This window comes from Myxine glutinosa, chromosome 5 (genome assembly GCF_964187855.1).
Source record: "Myxine glutinosa chromosome 5, kmMyxGlut1.1, whole genome shotgun sequence".
NCBI lineage: Eukaryota > Metazoa > Chordata > Myxini > Myxiniformes > Myxinidae > Myxine > Myxine glutinosa.
Window position 1 is genome coordinate 194,926,751 of NC_136265.1, and position 18,278 is coordinate 194,945,028.

General features: G+C 48.7%; 1 protein-coding gene across 1 annotated transcript in view; it reads right to left on the reverse strand.

The window, feature by feature from the left end:
* Positions 1-1,451: 1,451 nt before the first annotated feature.
* The window catches only part of LOC137426553 (protein-glutamine gamma-glutamyltransferase K), a 124,524-nt gene continuing 107,697 nt past the window's right edge, over positions 1,452-18,278 (reverse strand). Inside the window, exons 15-19 of the mRNA XM_078779316.1 lie at positions 7,940-8,121; positions 7,750-7,849; positions 5,024-5,184; positions 4,748-4,884; positions 1,452-2,840 (exon numbers count right to left, since the gene is read on the reverse strand). Of these exons, the coding sequence (XP_078635442.1) occupies positions 2,696-2,840; positions 4,748-4,884; positions 5,024-5,184; positions 7,750-7,849; positions 7,940-8,121 (725 nt within the window). The 3' untranslated portion in view covers positions 1,452-2,695. The remainder of the gene's footprint in view (positions 2,841-4,747; positions 4,885-5,023; positions 5,185-7,749; positions 7,850-7,939; positions 8,122-18,278) is intronic.

Below are 18,278 nucleotides of genomic sequence, written 5' to 3' on the forward strand. Positions count from 1 at the left end.
TCTTCACCGAAATTGAATCGATTCTTCCTCGTCACACACCCAACCTCTCCAACAAGTTTCGTCCAAATCCGTCCATAACTTTTTGAGATATCCTGCTATGTATCGTTTTTAGCCCTATCTCCTAATGGTGAAGAATCACTTAAAAAATTAAATAATTCTCATATCCGAATCCATATTCAGATCTTCACCAAAATCGAATCGATTCTTCCTCGTCACACACCCAACCTCTCCAACAAGTTTCGTCCACATCCGTCCACAACGTTTTGAGATATCCTGCTATGCATCGTTTTAGCCCGATCTCCTAATGGTGAAGAATCACTTAAAAAATTAAATAATTCTCATATACGAATCCATATTCAGATCTTCACCAAAATCGAATCGATTCTTCCTCGTCACACACCCAACCTCTCCAACAAGTTTCGTCCAAATCCGTCCATAACATTTTGAGATATCCTGCTATGTATCGTTTTAGCCCGATCTCCTAATGGTGAAGAATCACTTAAAAAATTAAATAATTCTCATATCCGAATCCATATTCAGATCTTCACCAAAATCGAATCGATTCTTCCTCGTCACACACCCAACCTCTCCACCAACTTTAATCCACATCCGTCAATAACATTTTGAAATATCCTGCTATATGTTGGTTTTAGGCCTTTCTCCCAATGGTGAAGAATCACTTAAAAAATTAAATAATTCTCATATCCGAATGCATATTCAGATCTTCACCAAAATCGAATATGTTTGTCCTTGTCAGACACCCAACCTGTCCACCAGGTTTCGTCCACATCCGTCCACAACGTTTTGAGATATCCTGCGATGTATCGTTTTTGGCCCTTTCTCCCAATGGTGAAGAATCACTTAAAAAATTAAATAACTCTCATATCGGAATCCATATTCAGATCTTCACCAAAATCGAATCTGTTCTTCTTTGTCAAACACACAACCTGTCCAACAAGTTTCGTCCAAATCCGTCCACAACTTTTTGATTTATCCTGCTATGTATAGTTTTTGGTCCAATCTCCCAATGGTGAAGAATCACTTTAAAAATTCTAGTAGCCGAATCCGAATCCGGATCTTCACCAAAATCGAATCATTTTGTCCTTGCCACATACACTACCCCTCTCTGCCAAATTTCGTCCGAATCGGTCCACGACTTTTTGAGATATCTTTTTCACAGACAAACAGACAGGGGTGAAAACATAACCTCCATCGACCTTTGGTGGCGGAGGTAACAAAACATTTAAATGATTTCAAGTACTAGGTATGATCTGAGAGGATGCAGGTGCGCCTCTCGTACCATTGCATGGGTTTTTGAAAGCCGCTCGAACCACTCCATCCATTACCCTCAGCTAAAAACTAAAAAAAAACCAAGCACCTCCATGAACACCATCAAGTTCAATTATTATAATCCTTCATTCATTTTTCAAATAAAAGGCAAACAAATGATCGAACAGGAAATTTGTTTTATTGTCACGCAATGAAATGCAGGAGAAAACATGAAAACCATCCCAGGTTTTGTTAAATCATTAAAGGTGTGATCTTAAAGAGCGATGAACAACCAAAACCCACAAAGTACCAAAAGAAAATGGATGCCACAGTAGAATATTCCAGTGTTACCATACATTTCCTCTTGTGCTATGGAATTTCCCAGGCTAAAAAACAAATACGGTCGTTTTTCTTCCCACATAGACGCACAGGTGCACAAACACACCTGTCCTGTTCTATACATCAGTATCCATGTATTTTGGTATTTATCCAATTACTTTAAACACATCATTTACTTCCACTGATGAAAATACACTGTGATGATTTTTTTTAAAGTTCAGTCTACTGCAGTCCTTTCTTGATAACTCCAATACGTTTATACTTGGGTTGTTTTAACGTTTCTACCTGAAGTCATTCAGTGCTTTCAAGGTAATAAATGACATTTTCACACATCTAAATTTACTATGCATCAGTATGAAGGTATTAAAAGATCTCATGATTTAATTAATGCACGAGGCAAGGTCAAAAACAAAACCTTTTTTGGGACGATATGTTTGCTAAACATTTTGTTCGCTCTTTTAATGTTTCCGGTCATAGGCTATCGTACGCCTGGCGGTATGTGAAATAACCTGCGTTCGAATCCCGACCGAGCTAGCTTAAACCGTCATCCTGGTGTTTTCCCATGACCCGTCTGCACGCACTAGATGTTGGTGGACTTTAAAGATCCCACGTTGTCCTTCGTGGAGTAGGTTAGTTATCTTCATGAAAGATAATTAACCCATTCCACGTTCATGAAAGACTTGGGCCAAAGGCATTCACTGGCAGACCCCACAAGATGGTGGAAATATTTGGGGCCACTTAAGTAGTAGTCGTAGATAGCGGGGACAATTGTACCCGGATCATGAATGGAGTAATGAGAAACTTTCATGCATAGTAAATACAGTGGGTGTAAATGCTGGTTATGACAATATAAACGTGTTGTTGAAAAAAGAAGAATTAAAAAGGCCTTGTTATGTGCAATTAAAAATAAATGGAGAATATTGTATTAAATGTTATGATATTATGATCCCATAAACATGATCCCATTGGAAAAAAAAATCAGTTTTCATAAAAAATTCAAAATATCCCATACCAAAAACCCGTCATGTGAGTGGAAATAAAGCCTTCGTTTTCCTGCTTCTTTGTGCTCAGATTTTCATGCTCAACATCAACCCGTTGCAACCTCTATATCCACCTCCCCGCGGACCTGAACGATCTCCTTGCACGACAAGATGGCAAGCAACGTACGGGGCCCAGCTCGTTTTGGGACCACCACGACCTCGTGTTGGATCTCCTGGCCTGGTGCGATCGTCCTGTCGAGCAGACGTGCTTGCGTCAGAGTCAACCATACCGATAGAGGTCATATCAGGTTATTTAGCATAACAGGTAACTGCCACAAGTTCATCATAACAAATGTCAAGCTTGTCAATGTGAAATGTAACACTTTTGTTCTGATACGAGTCAACAATCCAAAAAGTATTTTGATATAATAGAACAAAAAAAACAAAACAAGAAAAATGTCATGCAGAGCATGGTACTCGCAAAATCCCTAAAAAAAGTTTGACCTTTAAAATAATTGGCAGTTGAATTCAAAGACCAAATATTCAAATCCTGTTGAAATTTCAAGTAAATCAGATGAAAATTGAGGATTTTAGAAATTACGGCCTATGTTGACCCCAAAAATAATTGGTGGTTGAATTCAGTGAGCAGACATGCAAATCCTCTTCAAATTTAGTCAATTGGATGAAAATTGACAATTTTAGAAATTTGGCCTATGTTGTGGCCCTTCAGCCTATGTTGACCTGTTGGCCTATGTTGACCTTAAAATAATTGGTGGTTAAATTTGCACACCTGATGTGCACAGCCACTTCAAATTTCAAGTCAATCTGATGAAAATTGCTGATTTCAGGAATTTGACAAAGTTGTTGACCTATGTTGACCTTTTGACCACAATATCAAGAGGCTTCTTGCTTATGACAAACTCTACCATTTTGTGAAGTTTCGTAAAGATCGGCTTAAAATTGTGACCTGTAGGCAATTGACAAACAGACAAACAGAACAAGAAGATGTCATGCAGAGCATGATACTTGCAAAACCCACAATCTTAATCAAAGCTCGAGTCAATCAGATTAAAATTGATGATTTTTCAGATTAACATTGATGCTATTAGAAGTTTGACCTTGAGTTAACCTTTGACTTTTTGACCTCAAAAATAGTTGGGTTCCCAATTCAGTGATGCAGTATGCTGTTTAATTTTCAAGTCAATCCGATGAAAATTGATGTTTTTTTTCCGATGAAACTGAATGATTTTGGAAGTTTGACCTTGAGTTGACCTTTGACCTTTTGCCTTCAAAAATAGTTGGTTTACCAATCTAGTGACTCAATATGCAAATGCTGTTAAATGTTCAAGTCAATCGGATGAAAATTGATGTTTTTTTCCAATGAAAATTGATGATTTTGGAAGTTTGATCTTGAGTTGACCTTTTGCCCTCAAAAATAGTTGGTTTACCAATTTAGTGACTCAATATGCAAATGCTCTTCAATTTTCAAGTCAATCGGTTGAAAAATTCAGATTTTAGAAATTTGACCTCCAGATGACCTTTGCCCTCAATATCAATAGGCTTCTCAATTGTGACGACCTCTACAACTTGGTGAAGTTTCATGACGATCGGTTTAGAATTGTGACCTGCAGACAAGTGACAAACAAACAGAGAGAGACAGACAAACAAACAGAATAACAAACTCAACCGACCAATATACTTGAAAAATATTCGACTTTCACAAGTAAAAAGGGCTGGCAGGATAGTGTAGGCCCCGTAGGTACTCGTGTCTAATCTGTATAGCTTGGATACGAATTTCAGGCCAGCTATGTCATTCCGGTGTTTTGCAGGAAGGGCGATTCATAAATGTTTGTGTCGTCCCTCGGGTGGACGTTAAACCGGGTGTCACATCTGCTATGGTTCGTTGGTGGACATTAAAGATCCCATAGTGTCCTTCACAATGAGTACGGTGAGTGAGCTATCGCCGGCGCCATGAACAAATTTCAAAATTCCCGCTCTAATCTACAGGGGGCACTGCATCAGCGGGCACAGCTGCACTCTCAGCCATGTGCCACACACAAAATAATAAGAATAAAGAAAAAGTATATATTTGCTTTGGCGAGACGAAAATGAAACCTCGACGAAAATGAGAAAAGAGCTGCTATTTGGTCAGCACTCACCCTACGTTGATCACTTGGTCGGACTTTAATCCCACTCCTTCTGTCTTCAACGTCACATCCTTGAGTGCCTTGTCCAGAGGGTTCTTGAAAGTCACCTTTACCTTTGACTCCTTCTTTAGTTTAGCGGCCCCCTTCATCTGGTGTGTGGTAGAGGGAGATGCTGAGATAAAACGTTTCGTAGGAAAATGTAGCTTGAAACCTGAAAGGGAACAGCATGTGCGGATAGTGTGTTGAGCTGCATGAAGCGTCTGGTTATTGGTATCACGCCAACCTCACCGACATGAGCAGACTGAACTCCTTTAGATGGAAAATATGCTGGCTGATGATTGGCTCTCTGGTCTCCATCACACGTCCTGTTACGTAGCATTGTAGAGCGCAGTGCTCCTGAAGCAATTCCATGTACTCGGAGCTCTCCAGCCACAACCGTGTTTTGTGCTCTGCACACAAGAATGACGTCAGAACCAGCTCCAAATTTATCATCCAGTGTCCCATATGGAATGAATAAATTAATTTATTGAGTAAAAAGACCTTTTGGCCCACCACTTCCGTTTTACATCTACAACTCCACAGACCACAGTCCCTTTTCAGCTTAAGGTACAATACAAGCCAAGAGGCAACACGGACAAGTGAAGACACATCTCATCTGACAAAACAGGCAAGAGGTCAGACGTAGGTGATGATGGGAGACAATCCGTGTGCTGGAAAGTGAGACTTGGTAGTGAGGGTGGATATTATCTTCCTCCAACTTTATAGAGATCGCCTCTGAAGTGTCTTGCGTGGGTTTGAATCCCGACCCAGTTACAAACCTCACCAAAGCTGCCACGGCAGCCTTATGGACCTCAAAGAGGATAACCAGACAAAGAAGTTTTGGCAGAAGTCTCTTTTTGAAATTTCAGGCCTGTTTACCGCCACGATGCATTCATTGTGCTGAATTGTACCAAGTCCTCCACATATAACAATTTAATCCCCGTTTTTATTCTTGCCCTTCTATACAACCTTCAAGCATAAAAACCAAAGGTACCACCATCTAGTTTAGCTGTTCAGTAGGCCAGACTAAAGGTGAAGCCACCAGTTTTGAATATGGAGCTTCCCAACTACAATAAATCTTTTTTGTGAACTTCAAAGATGTGCCCCTCCCCTTCCCCTCCCCTGTACTTGGTACTTTTCAAGTTCAGAGGGACAAAATACTGGTGTGACTAGTACTAAATAGGAAAATAAGTCTCATGTCTACACCTTGTCTCTCCAGAAATATAATCTACCATACTGGCAAATCGACTTCCTTAATCATCCACTGGAAGAAATTCGGTTCCTCTGGGATTCACACATCAGCCATGACCTCACCTTGGAAAAATAATTTGTCGAAGCTGGTCTCCAAATCCAACTGCAGGCAGACGATCAGATTCCTCCGTCATGCCAAGTCCTTCCTCAGTCGATCTGCACTTCTCCCCAGTCTATAAGGCCTTTGTCCAGAGCTCAATGGAGTACTTCCCTATGGACTGGTACTGCTGCTGCTCAATTCATACCTCTCACTTCTGTTGCTGTGGCATCCAAAACTTTCAATATAACTGACATCTCCCACAAAGAAGCAGAAGCATCGGGCCTGCCTGTGTTCTCATTGCAGACAGGATGGTTGCCATTTTTATCTGCTGCTGTTTCTCTTCTGGTCTTGTTTGATCTACTCTTTCAGCCCTCCATCCCTCCGCAGCTCATCCAGGATGCATTCTTCCAGCAAACCTCCTCATTGTGAAACTCCAAAAATCCGGCCTCAATGGTCTCCTCCACTCCTTTGGTATTCTTTTTCCCCCACTTTTACCACCTTCCTAAATCAATTAAATCCCACTCTAATTTTCAGTGCCCATCAAAGCTCATCTCCCATCCCTACACAAGATGTTTCCTTCTTTAGTTTGCCTAATCTTCCCCTTATTACATCTACTTTCATTAAGTCCTCGCATCAGAGATCTTTGCATTATGCGCCTAGAATCTTCAAGATAATTTCATCACTTTTTCTCCATGCATTCTTCTTCTCTCTTTTTTTGTTTTTTTTGTACAAGATCGAGGCTCGTGTAAGAGCTAACATCACAAAAAAAAAAAAACGGCCACGCAAAACATACAATAAAGGGAGCGGGAGACAAGATGGGGAGAGAGAGGGAAGCACACAAGTACAACAGCAGAGAACAGGGACAACGGGAGATCTGTGGGAGGGAGAGGGCTTGGGGGGAGGAGGCGTGGGAAGGTGGGGGGTGGGAGAGGTAAAAAACACATGGACACTGCTAGAACTTCTAGGAAAGAAAAAAGTCGGTATTTCAAAAAAAGTTGATCTGGGGTGAATTAACGGGGGTAGAGGAACTTCCGGTAGGTCACCATGGGAACCTTGGAGAGGCAGTTTTGATGAGGTTAATCATATTTCTACCCAGCTTCGTACAAGACAATTGTTGTTGTTGTATAGCCCTGGACAGTTCTTTCGAACAAGTCGGCAGCACAGAGACAACTTACTGATCTCGCAGGAGCGAGCCAGAGATCCCCCACATCCAGGATGGTGTACCCCCTTCCTTCACAAAGTCAAGGCCACGACAGAGTTAGAGGGAATGGGAGAAAGAAAGAAAGAAAGAAAGAGAGAAAGGAGACAGAGACAAGAGGGAAAGGGCCGGTCCATGGGGGCCGATCGGCACTCTGACCGTGACCGCGCTGCCATGACGAATCCGGGCAGCAGGGAAGCATGGGGAGGATCTCTTAACAACTACAAGAAAACTGATCAGTCTAAACTTAGTCAGAGTGGAATTTCAAATGAGACAAAGACTATGCCACAATCTTTTGTATAAAACACCTGAAGCAAAAACCAAAATCGTTATCTACATAATACGTACAAAATCAAGAAATAAAATCACTCACACAACATCTAACTTCAGTTTTGTCTCTCATCAGCTCTGTCAGGTCAGACAAGTACATATGACCACCTTCATTAATACCGGAACCTGTCTTTATACAAATGTTGCTGTTCTCACCTGAATAGGGCTTCAACGTCACGTCGAATGTCTCCTCTTTGCACAATCCTTTCTTCACTCCGGTGTAGTAAATGGCCAGCACCCGGACCACCATGGCCACCTAGAGATGATAGCAGAGTTAAAAATCGATTATTATATTATTATTGCTGTTGTCTGTTATTATACAATCCAATATCGACAATGGGATCACCTGACGTGCTTCGGCAGCAGTGTTGTTCAAAATAATGAGCACGGGCACTTTGCTGCCTCTGAAGACATCTTTATCGGTCTGCACCACTACGGTCACGTCTTTCACGTATTGCAAACCCAACTCCTTGGCCCGCGTGCCATGTTTACATGCCGTATCGACTGCAATTCTTTCTTCTGGTGAACCTGTGGAGAAAGGTTGAAACTGTTGGAGGTGGATTGATGAGGTAGAAGGAGTGCGGAGCTCAGTGGTGAGTTGAATGATGTGAAGTTGATTACACTGTACGTAGAGAGCAATAATCGCACTGTGGAAGAGTTCTATTTCTTAATGGAAGAAGGATGGAAGACTCCACTTTGTTCTTTTAATAGTTTATTAAACTCAAAAGGGGGGGGGGGGGGGTAGGGAATTACGAACTGATGCAAGGTAAATACCATACTAAACGAACTACACTTTAACAAAGCCTTGTTCAGCCGGTCGTGGCATGAGCTTCTCCTCTGCAGATCCTTTGTCCAGCGCAACTGCCTTCTCCAAGTCCCATCTTCCTTATATTTTTAATCTTCACTCCCATATATGGTATGGAATGTAAGTCTCCGAGCAGACTCTCTCGGCTCAGACAATGAGACATTCTGGTTTTTGTCTTGGAGAATTCTGAAACCCATCTTAGACAGTTATTATCAGTTGGGATAATTAAGCACCTTTTTATCTCCTTTGTAGGTCAATTCTTGACCTGTCCATGCAGGCCTTTTCTCCTCCAGATTCCATTTCTATACTTTAGACAAAAACACATTTTTGGAGAAGGAGAAGTATATGGAAATATATGAACACATATACTTTTTGGTATTCTCCCACAGCACCTTGCTGTAGGTATTACAAGATTAATATTACAATAATGTGTGTGTGTGTGTGTGTGTGTGTGTGTGTGTGTGTGTTGGTTGTTATCTCCATTTGCGGGATTCAGGAGGTGGAACGGAGTCCTCCCAGGACCCAAAGTATCCTCCTCCTCTTCGGTAATGGATCAAGGTTCATGGACCAAACTGTAAAACTTTTTCAGAGTTTTGCTCCAACTTCTCCTTTCAGGATCGTCACCGAACCCCGGATTGCCTCCAGTTGTAGTTCATTTGTGGTAATATTCCCAGGGATGGTTTTTAAAATTACAGTGAGATTCTTCATCATTCCTGTTGCTCCAATTATCACTGGTACAATTTCGATGTTCTTGAGCTTCCAAGATCTCTTGACCTCATTTTTGAGGTCCTGGCATTTGGTCATTTTCTTGATTTCTCCGTTGTTTAGGCCAAAATCGCTGGGTACTGATATCTCAATCAGCAAGTGTGTGTGTGTGTGTGTGTGTGTGTGTGTGTGTGTGTGTGTGTGTGTGTGTGTGTGTGTGTGTGTGATCAAGAAAAACTCCCAGTCCAACACATGGAAGCAATGCTGGATATGATTGGCCATAGAAGGTACAAAGAAAAACCTAAATAAGTTCATCGTAGAAAAGACAATGACATCATCAAAATTATGTTTAATAACAAAGGGGTGGAAATTATCACTATCGAGAAAATACTAGAACGGCACTCGGTAGAGAGCATACCTCCGCCAACCTGAACAGTTTACGTTTTGCAACCCACTGATAGGCCTGATCTGCTGATCTGAACCAAAATGGAATTGCTTGTTCTTTTCACCTCACCAACTCATCCACCAAGTTCTGTCATAATCCGTCCACAACTTTTCGAGATATCGTGCTATACATTGTTTTTGGCCCGATCTCTCAATGGTGAAGAATCACTTAAAAATTTAATAATTTTCGTATCCAGATCCAGATCTTCACCAAAATTGAGTCAATTCTTCTTTGTCACACCACCAACCTTCCCAGCAAGTTTCGTCCGAATCTGTCCACAACTTTTTGAGATATCTTGCTATATCTCAAAATATCAAGGTTGTAGCGGTTACCGCTGGATGCACACAATCGCCTTGCACCGGCCAGAACACGGCCAGACGCGCCTCTCCCGGGCATGCCCGGACTCACTGTTCCCGGGCACGCCCGAACCTCCCGGGCACGCCCGGTCTCGTCTTTCCCGGGCATGCCCGCTCTCGCCTTTCCAGGGCTCGCCCAGAGCGTCCGGGCATGCCCGCTATCGCCTTTCCAGGGCTCGCCCAGAGCGTCCGGGCATGCCCGCTATCGCCTTTCCAGTGCTCGCCCAGAGCGCCCGGGCACGCCCAGCCTCGACTTGCCAGGCCGCAGCCAAACACGCCCGGGCAGGTCCAGACTCGCCTTTCCAAGGCTCGCCCTTGACACCCGGGCATGCCCGGTATAGCTTTGGCCGGGCAAACTTCCCGACATAAATGTGTATATATATTGCTGCCCGATAAACGGGCTTGTGAGAATACCTGAGCTGTTTTGTTTCAATAAAGCAACTCGGACGAATTCCGTCTTTGGTCGCGTCAATTCTTTCGACTCGCGTTGGAGCGCAGTTCCTTCATTGGTGACCTACCGACATGGATACGGCAGTGACGCTTAAACTGCCTACCTTCTGGGAGGCTCACGCGGCTGTTTGGTTCGCTCAGGCGGACTCTCAGTTCGCCCTGCGAGGCATCACCGCGGACGACACCCGCTTCCACCATGTTGTGGCGGCGCTCGGTTCCGCCACCGCGGCCTGCGCCTTGAGCCTCCTCGAGCACCCGCCGGCTGCTGACAAATACGACGCGCTGAAGACACTCCTCCTCGACGCTTTCGCCCTCTCACCGGCAGCACGCGCACGGCGCCTGCTCGCTCTGCCCAAGCTCGGCGACACGCGCCCATCAGAGCGCATGGACTATATGCTCTCGTTGCTCGGTGAGCACTCTCCGGATTTTCTGTTCCGCGAGCTGTTCCTTCGCCAGCTGCCTCACCCGGTACGCCTCGCCCTGGCTGGCACGTTGATCACGGATTCCCGCGCCCTCGCCAGGGAAGCCGATAAGATCTCCTCGGCGGGCCAGCACATCGGCGCGGTTACCTGGAGCCCGCCGCCGTCCGAGGCGACACCCACGACGCCCGAGCGCCCTGCGCGGTTGGAGGCCGAACTGCCGGTGCAACTGGCGGCCGCCACGCCGCACCGCCCGCTTCCGACACGACGGCCGGGGCCTCCACCTGACCGGGCGTGGTGTTATTACCACGCCAGGTTCGGACACAAGGCTCGGACGTGCCGGCCCCCGTGCACTTTCGGCAGGTCGGGAAACGGCCGGGCCGGCGTTCATTCCCAGCCATGAGCGCCGGCCACTCGGGCAACTTGCTGTTTATTCGGGACAAAGCGTCTGGGCGGCGTTTCCTGTGTGACACCGGCGCCCAACTGAGCGTCATACCCGCCTCCGAGCAGGACAGGCGGGACGCCGTTTGCGGCCCCTCTTTGGTCGCTGCTAATGGCTCGGCCATACGCACTTTCGGCCCACGCGTCGTCACCCTCTGCTTCGGCAGCCAGCGTTTTCAATGGACTTTTGTGACCGCCTGCGTCCCCATGGCTTTGCTGGGCGCCAACTTCCTCTGCGCGCACGGGCTGCTGGTCGACGTCAAACGTCGTCGCCTTGTCAACGCCGAGACCTTCAGCTCCCTGGCGTGCACGATGAGCAGCTCCGCGCCGACCGAACTGACATGCGCCCTCCCGGCAGCCAACGAGTTCGCTCGCCTGCTCGCGGAATTCCCGGCCCTCACGCGGCCGACGCTTTCGGCCGTCACGGTGCGGCACGGGATCGAGCACCACATACCCACTACGGGCCCGCCGGTCTACGCCAGGGCCCGCCAACTCGACCTGGCCAAGCTCGCCGTGGCGAAGGCCGAGTTCGACGCGTTGGAGCACCTCGGCATCGTGCGGCACTCCGATAGCGCGTGGGCCTCGCCACTGCACATTGCGCCAAAGCCGGGGGGTGGATGGCGCCCGTGTGGCGACTACCGCCGTCTCAACGACGCTACCACCCCCGACAGGTACCCGATCCCGCATATTCAGGACTTTTCTGCCCGTTTGGCGGGACGGGTCATCTTTTCGAAAATTGACCTGATACGGGGCTACCACCAGGTACCTGTCCGGGCGGCCGACGTCCCGAAGACGGCCGTCATCACGCCGTTCGGCCTGTTCGAATTTTTGCGGATGCCGTTTGGCCTCAAGAACGCGGCCCAGGCGTTCCAGCGCTTGATGGACGGCGTGCTGCGCGACCTGCCGTTTCTTTTCGTCTATCTGGACGATATCCTCGTCGCCAGCACGTCCCGCACCGAGCACCTCCTCCACCTCCGAACACTGTTCGGTCGCCTCAGCGAGCACGGCTTAATTGTCAACCCGGTCAAATGCCACTTCGGCGCGACGACCGTTGACTTTTTGGGCCACCGCATCACCAAGACCGGGGCCGTGCCGCTGCCGACCAAGGTCGAGGCCATCACCACGTTCCCGCGTCCCCGTTCCATCAACGCCCTCCAAGAGTTCCTCGGCATGGTGAATTTTTATCACCGATTCGTGCCCCGCGCTGCTCAGCTCATGCGGCCCCTTTACGAGGCCCTCCGGGGCAAGCCGGCCAAGCATGACATTGCTTGGTCCGCGGCCATGGACGCGGCCTTCGCCAGCGCCAAACGGGCCCTCGCCGACGCAACGCTGCTGGTTCACCCGGTGCTCAACGCACCCATTGCCCTCACTACGGACGCCTCCAACTACGCGGTGGGCGCCGTCCATGAGCAATGGGTGGACGGGGTTTGGCAGCCACTCGCTTTTTTCAGCCGGCAACTCCGGCCGAACGAGTTAAACTACAGCACGTTTGACCGCGAGCTGCTCGGGCTATTCCTGGCCGTTAGCCATTTCCGACACCTCCTGGAGGGCCGCCCGTTCACGGCTTTCGTCGACCACAAGCCGTTGGTCTACGCAATGGCTAAGGTCACGGAGCCGTGGTCGGCCCGCCAGCAGCGCCACCTCTCCGCCGTGTCGGAGTTCACCACGGACATCCGGCACGTCGCCGGCAAAGACAACGCCGTGGCCGACTGTCTTTCTCGGGCCAGCGCGAACGCGGTCCACCTCGGCGTGGACTTCGCGCTCATGGCGGCCGACCAGACCACCGACGCCTCGGTGCAGGCACTCCGTGCGGCGGACACGGGCCTCCGCCTGGCCGACATTCCCTTCGTGGGCACCGTCCTGCTCTGCGACGTCTCCCAGGGCCAGCCTCGCCCCATCGTGCCCGTTTCCTGGCAGCGCCGCATCTTCGCCTCCATCCACGGCCTTTCTCACCCGGGCCGGAAAGCTTCTCAGAAGCTGGTGTCGGCGCGTTTCGTCTGGCACGGCCTTCGATGAAAATCCGCGACTGGGCCAACGCCTGCACGGCCTGCCAGCGGGTCAAGGTCCACCGCCACACCCAGGCCCCGCTGGCACCTTTCGCCGTGCCTGAACGGCGTTTCGACCACGTCCACGTGGACCTGGTGGGGCCCCTGCCCCCCTCGCGGGGGTTCACCCACCTGCTCACCATGGTGGACAGGACCACCAGGTGGCCGGAGGCCGTGCCCCTCGCCTCCACCACCACCGCCGACGTGGCGCAGGCGTTCATCGCCACCTGGGTCGCGCGCTTCGGCGCACCAGCGGACATCTCGTCCGACCGCGGCCCACAGTTCACGTCTGAGCTTTGGGGCACGGTCGCCCGTTCGTTGGGGGTCACGCTGCACCGCACCACGGCCTACCACCCCCAAGCCAACGGGTTGTGCGAGCGGTTTCACCGCTCCATGAAGGCCGCACTCATGGCCGGCCTTCAGGACGACGGTTGGGCCGACCGGCTGCCGTGGGTCCTTTTGGGCCTTCGCACGGCCCCCAAGGAAGACCTCCAGGCGTCCGCCACCGAGCTCGTCTACGGCCAGCCACTCCGCGTCCCGGGCGAATTTGTGCCCGACGCTACCAGTCCCTGGTCCGCCGCTCGCCAGCGCTCGGACCTCCAGGAGGCCGCCCGACGATTTGCCCCCGTGCCGACGTCCCGCCACGGTGGCCCCCAGTCCTACATCCCCCCGGCGCTTCGCACAGCGGAGTACGTCTTTGTGCGTCATGACGCGCACCGGGGGCCACTCCGGCCGCCGTACGACGGGCCCTTCCGGGTCCTGCGACGGGGCGACAAGTCTTTCATCGTCGACTTCGGCGGCCGGCCGGACCGGATTTCTGTGGACCGCCTCAAACCGGCGCACATGGACGTCGACCGACCACCACGGTTGGCCCTTCCTCCACGGCGAGGCCGCCCCCCGTCCACAGTTCCCCCCGCTCGACCACCCACCACCACGTCGGACCCCTCCCCACGACCCTCCAGGGGTCGCTTCGGCCGGGTCATCCGGACCCCCCTTAAATTGACCCTGCCGATGCAGGTCGATTCTGGAGGGGCGTGTGTAGCGGTTACCGCTGGATGCACACAATCGCCTTGCACCAGCCAGAACACGGCCAGACGCGCCTCTCCCGGGCATGCCCGGACTCACTGTTCCCGGGCACGCCCGAACCTCCCGGGCACGCCCGGTCTCGTCTTTCCCGGGCATGCCCACTCTCGCCTTTCCAGGGCTCGCCCAGAGCATCCGGGCATGCCCGCTATCGCCTTTTCAGGGCTCGCCCAGAGCGTCCGGGCATGCCCGCTATCGCCTTTCCAGGGCTCGCCCAGAGCGTCCGGGCATGCCCGTTATCGCCTTTCCAGGGCTCGCCCAGAGCGCCCGGGCACGCCCAGCCTCGACTTGCCAGGCCGCAGCCAAACACGCCCGGGCAGGTCCAGACTCGCCTTTCCAAGGCTCGCCCTTGACACCCGGGCATGCCCGGTATAGCTTTTGCCGGGCAAACTTCCCGACATAAATGTGTATATATATTGCTGCCCGATAAACGGGCTTGTGAGAATACCTGAGCTGTTTTGTTTCAATAAAGCAACTCGGACGAATTCCGTCTTTGGTCGCGTCAATTCTTTCGACTCGCGTTGGAGCGCAGTTCCTTCAAGGTGTTTTTAGCTCCCAACTCTTAGTCAGGTTCACCATGTTAACAAATATAATTTCGTTCAAAATTTTGGGAGATTAGCAAACCTGTACATTTTTGGAATCATCAGAGCATGGAGAATCCGAAAATCTGTTGGCATTTGCACAGACACCTGCATGGCCGCCATTTTGGATTTTCAAAATGGCCACCATAAAATACATATTTTGCGCTATCTCGGCTTCTAGTCAACCTAGAAACTCAATTAAATATGCTAATCCTATGTTTTTTGGGTCAAGGAATCCAATAAAGGCCTCAAAATAGTGCTCAGGATTATAGAAAAGCAACAAACAAAGGTTGTTTCAATTTCAAACAAATTGAAAATCATGGTCTTTATATTTGTGATATAACTGTATTACATAATACATGATATTGCAAGTCCTTTGAAGTTATAGGTATGGGTTTATAAAGCAAGAAAGCAGCCTTGCTAGGATCAGATTGAACTATACCGGTAAGTCCTATACACAGGATCTACTAGGTCTATACCGTTCAGGAATATGCTTATTACAGATCTTCATCACTGTCCTGAGTGTCATCTGGGAAGTCCTAAAAGTAAAGCAAGTGTTAGGATTAGAAGTCTAATGATCCCACCAATGGTTTTCTTGACCCAGAAAACATAGGATGAGCATATTTAAATAAGATTATTGGTTGACTAGAAGCTGAGATAGCGCAAATTATGTATTTTATGGCGGCCATTTTGAAAATCAAAAATGGCGGCCATGCAGTTGCCTACGCAAATGCCAACATTAATTTTTGGATTCCTCATGCTCTGAATATTCCAAAAATGTATAGTTTTGCTAATGTCCAAAAATTTTGAATGAAAAAAACATAATGAACCTGACTATTGTGGAATTATAGATAAATATATACTTCATATTTATAATACAATTTATAAATATTAGTTAAATTGTACTTCAATGTGAATCTTGTTCTTAAAGCATGCAAGGGCATTCCTCTACTGCCTCTGACATAAATTCTTCCTGGGAATTCTTCCAAAGCAAACTGCTCTCTCTCATGCACAGATTTATCCCATCTCATCTTCTGTTGTCTTACCCTTCCTCCCGTCCATGGTACCCGGAATCTTGTGGTGAGGCTATTGCCCAGAAGCAACTTGCTTTCGTCTCCTGGAAAGCAAATCCAACGGAAGGAAATCTCATTTACTTTCACAAAGCCCGAAACAAGTGTGTGTCCACCCTCAGGAGAGCCAGGAAACAATATCTCTCCGTTCTCAGGACCGAACTCTCTTATCTGTCTCCCTCTTCCAAATCCTGGTGGCATCTGGTCAAATCTGTTTCTGGTGTTTGTTCCCCCTCCATCCCCTCCCTCACCTCAAATGGCCACACGGCTGACTCCGCGCATGAAAAAGCTGAATGCCTCAACTCTGTGTTTGCCTCTAAATCTTCTGTCCCAAACCCATCCCTCTCTGTACCCACCGTACCCAGTCATACCCAGCTGCTCCTGGACTCTGTGTCCTTTCCTCCTGACAAGGTGGAAAAGTTTCTGTCAACCCTCGACTCGGATTCTGCAACTGGACCTGACGGCATCAGCCCACGGGTCCTAAAATCCTGTTCTTCCGCTCTTTCACTCCCTCTCTCTGTTCTCTTCACCCTCTCTTTTGCTCAAGGTCATCTTCCATCTGCTTGGAAATCTGCCAACATCACCGCTTTGCACAAAAAAGGTGCAAAAACAGATCCCAGCAACTACAGACCAATCAGCCTTCTCCCAATTATCAGCAAAGTCATGGAATCCATCATTGCTTCAGATATGAAATCTTTCCTCTTCTCCAATGGCTTGATCTCTGATCATCAATTTGGTTTCAGACCTGGACACTCTACTCTGGACATGCTGCTTCTGCTTTCTCAACAATGGATGGAGGTCCTCAATGCCAAACAGGAAATTAGAGCAGTCTCCCTTGACATATCACGTGCCTTCGATACGGTCTGGCACCCCGCTCTGCTCACCAAACTCTCCTCTTTTGGTATCAATGGAAATCTCCACGCATGGCTGGCAGACTTCCTCTCTAGTCGTAGTCAACGTGTGGCCCTGAATGGGTTTCTCTCATCTCCTCTTCCTGTTCAGGCTGGAGTTCCACAAGGCAGTGTTCTGGGCCCTGTGCTTTTTCTGGTCTTCATCAATGATCTCTCTGACTCTCTTGAAAATCCTCTGTATCTCTTTGCTGATGCCTCTACTCTCTGTCGCTCCATTCTTCATCCCTCAGATCGGCAGTCTGCTGCCTCCTCACTCTCTGCAGACCTGGACAAAATCACAGACTGGGCAAACAAGTGGAACATGTCTTTCAATCCTGACAAATCTCACACTCTTACGATGTCTCTCCGAAAAGACCGACTGGACAACCCTCCCATCCACTTTCTGAATAATCCTCTACAAGAAGTTCTGTCACTCAAGCTTTTGGGTCTCACTATCTGCCATGATCTTTCCTGGGAAAACCACATTTCAAATCTGGCCTCCAAAGCCAGTCGCCGACTGGGCATCCTCCGTCGTGCAAAGTCCTTCCTTGGCACACCTGAGCTCCTCACCACATACAAGGCTTTCATCCGCAGCTCAATGGAATACTGCTCTCCCCTCTGGGCTGGTGCTCCTGCCTCACACCTAGCTCGTCTTCACGCTGTTGAAACCAAAGCATTCAGAATCATTGAAATCTCCCGCGATGAAGCTAACTCCAAGGGCCTCTCACTCACTCACCGCAGGCAGGTTGGTGGTCTTTCCATCTTCTACCGACTCCTCTCTGGCCTTGCCCCCCCAGCTCTCTCTGGGCTCTGTACCGCAAATATTCCTACAGGTCGCACAAGATCTGCCTGCAACCCTCTTATGGTCAAACTGCCAAAATCAAGACTCTCTGCTCACCTTCACTCCTTCATTCCTCTCTTCTCCCGCCTCTGGAACAAACTCCCTCACTCTCTTCAATCCCACTCCACCCTCCAGGTTTTTAAAACTGCTGTTCACCACCATCTCTTATCTTCCCCCATCCAAAACCTTGATCTTTTCTACCCCCGCTAATTTCACCCCAATTCCACTTTTTTGAAATACCAACTTCTGTCCTGGAAGTCCTTGGTGTCCTTGTGTTTTATACTTCTCCCTCCACCCCCCCACCCCTTCCCACGCCTCCTCCCCCCAAGCCCTCTCCCTTCCACACATCTCCCTGCTCTCAAATGTTGTGTTTGTGTGCTTCCCCTTCTCTCCCCATCTTGTTTTCCGCTCCCTCTTTTTGTGCGTTTTGTTTGTCTGGTTGATTTGTTTGTGAAGTAAATGTTAGCTCTTTCACGAGCCTCGATTCAGTATACAAAAAAAAATGAATAAAAAAAAGGGAATGTGCATGGAATCTGAAGCAAGCAGCCGACCAT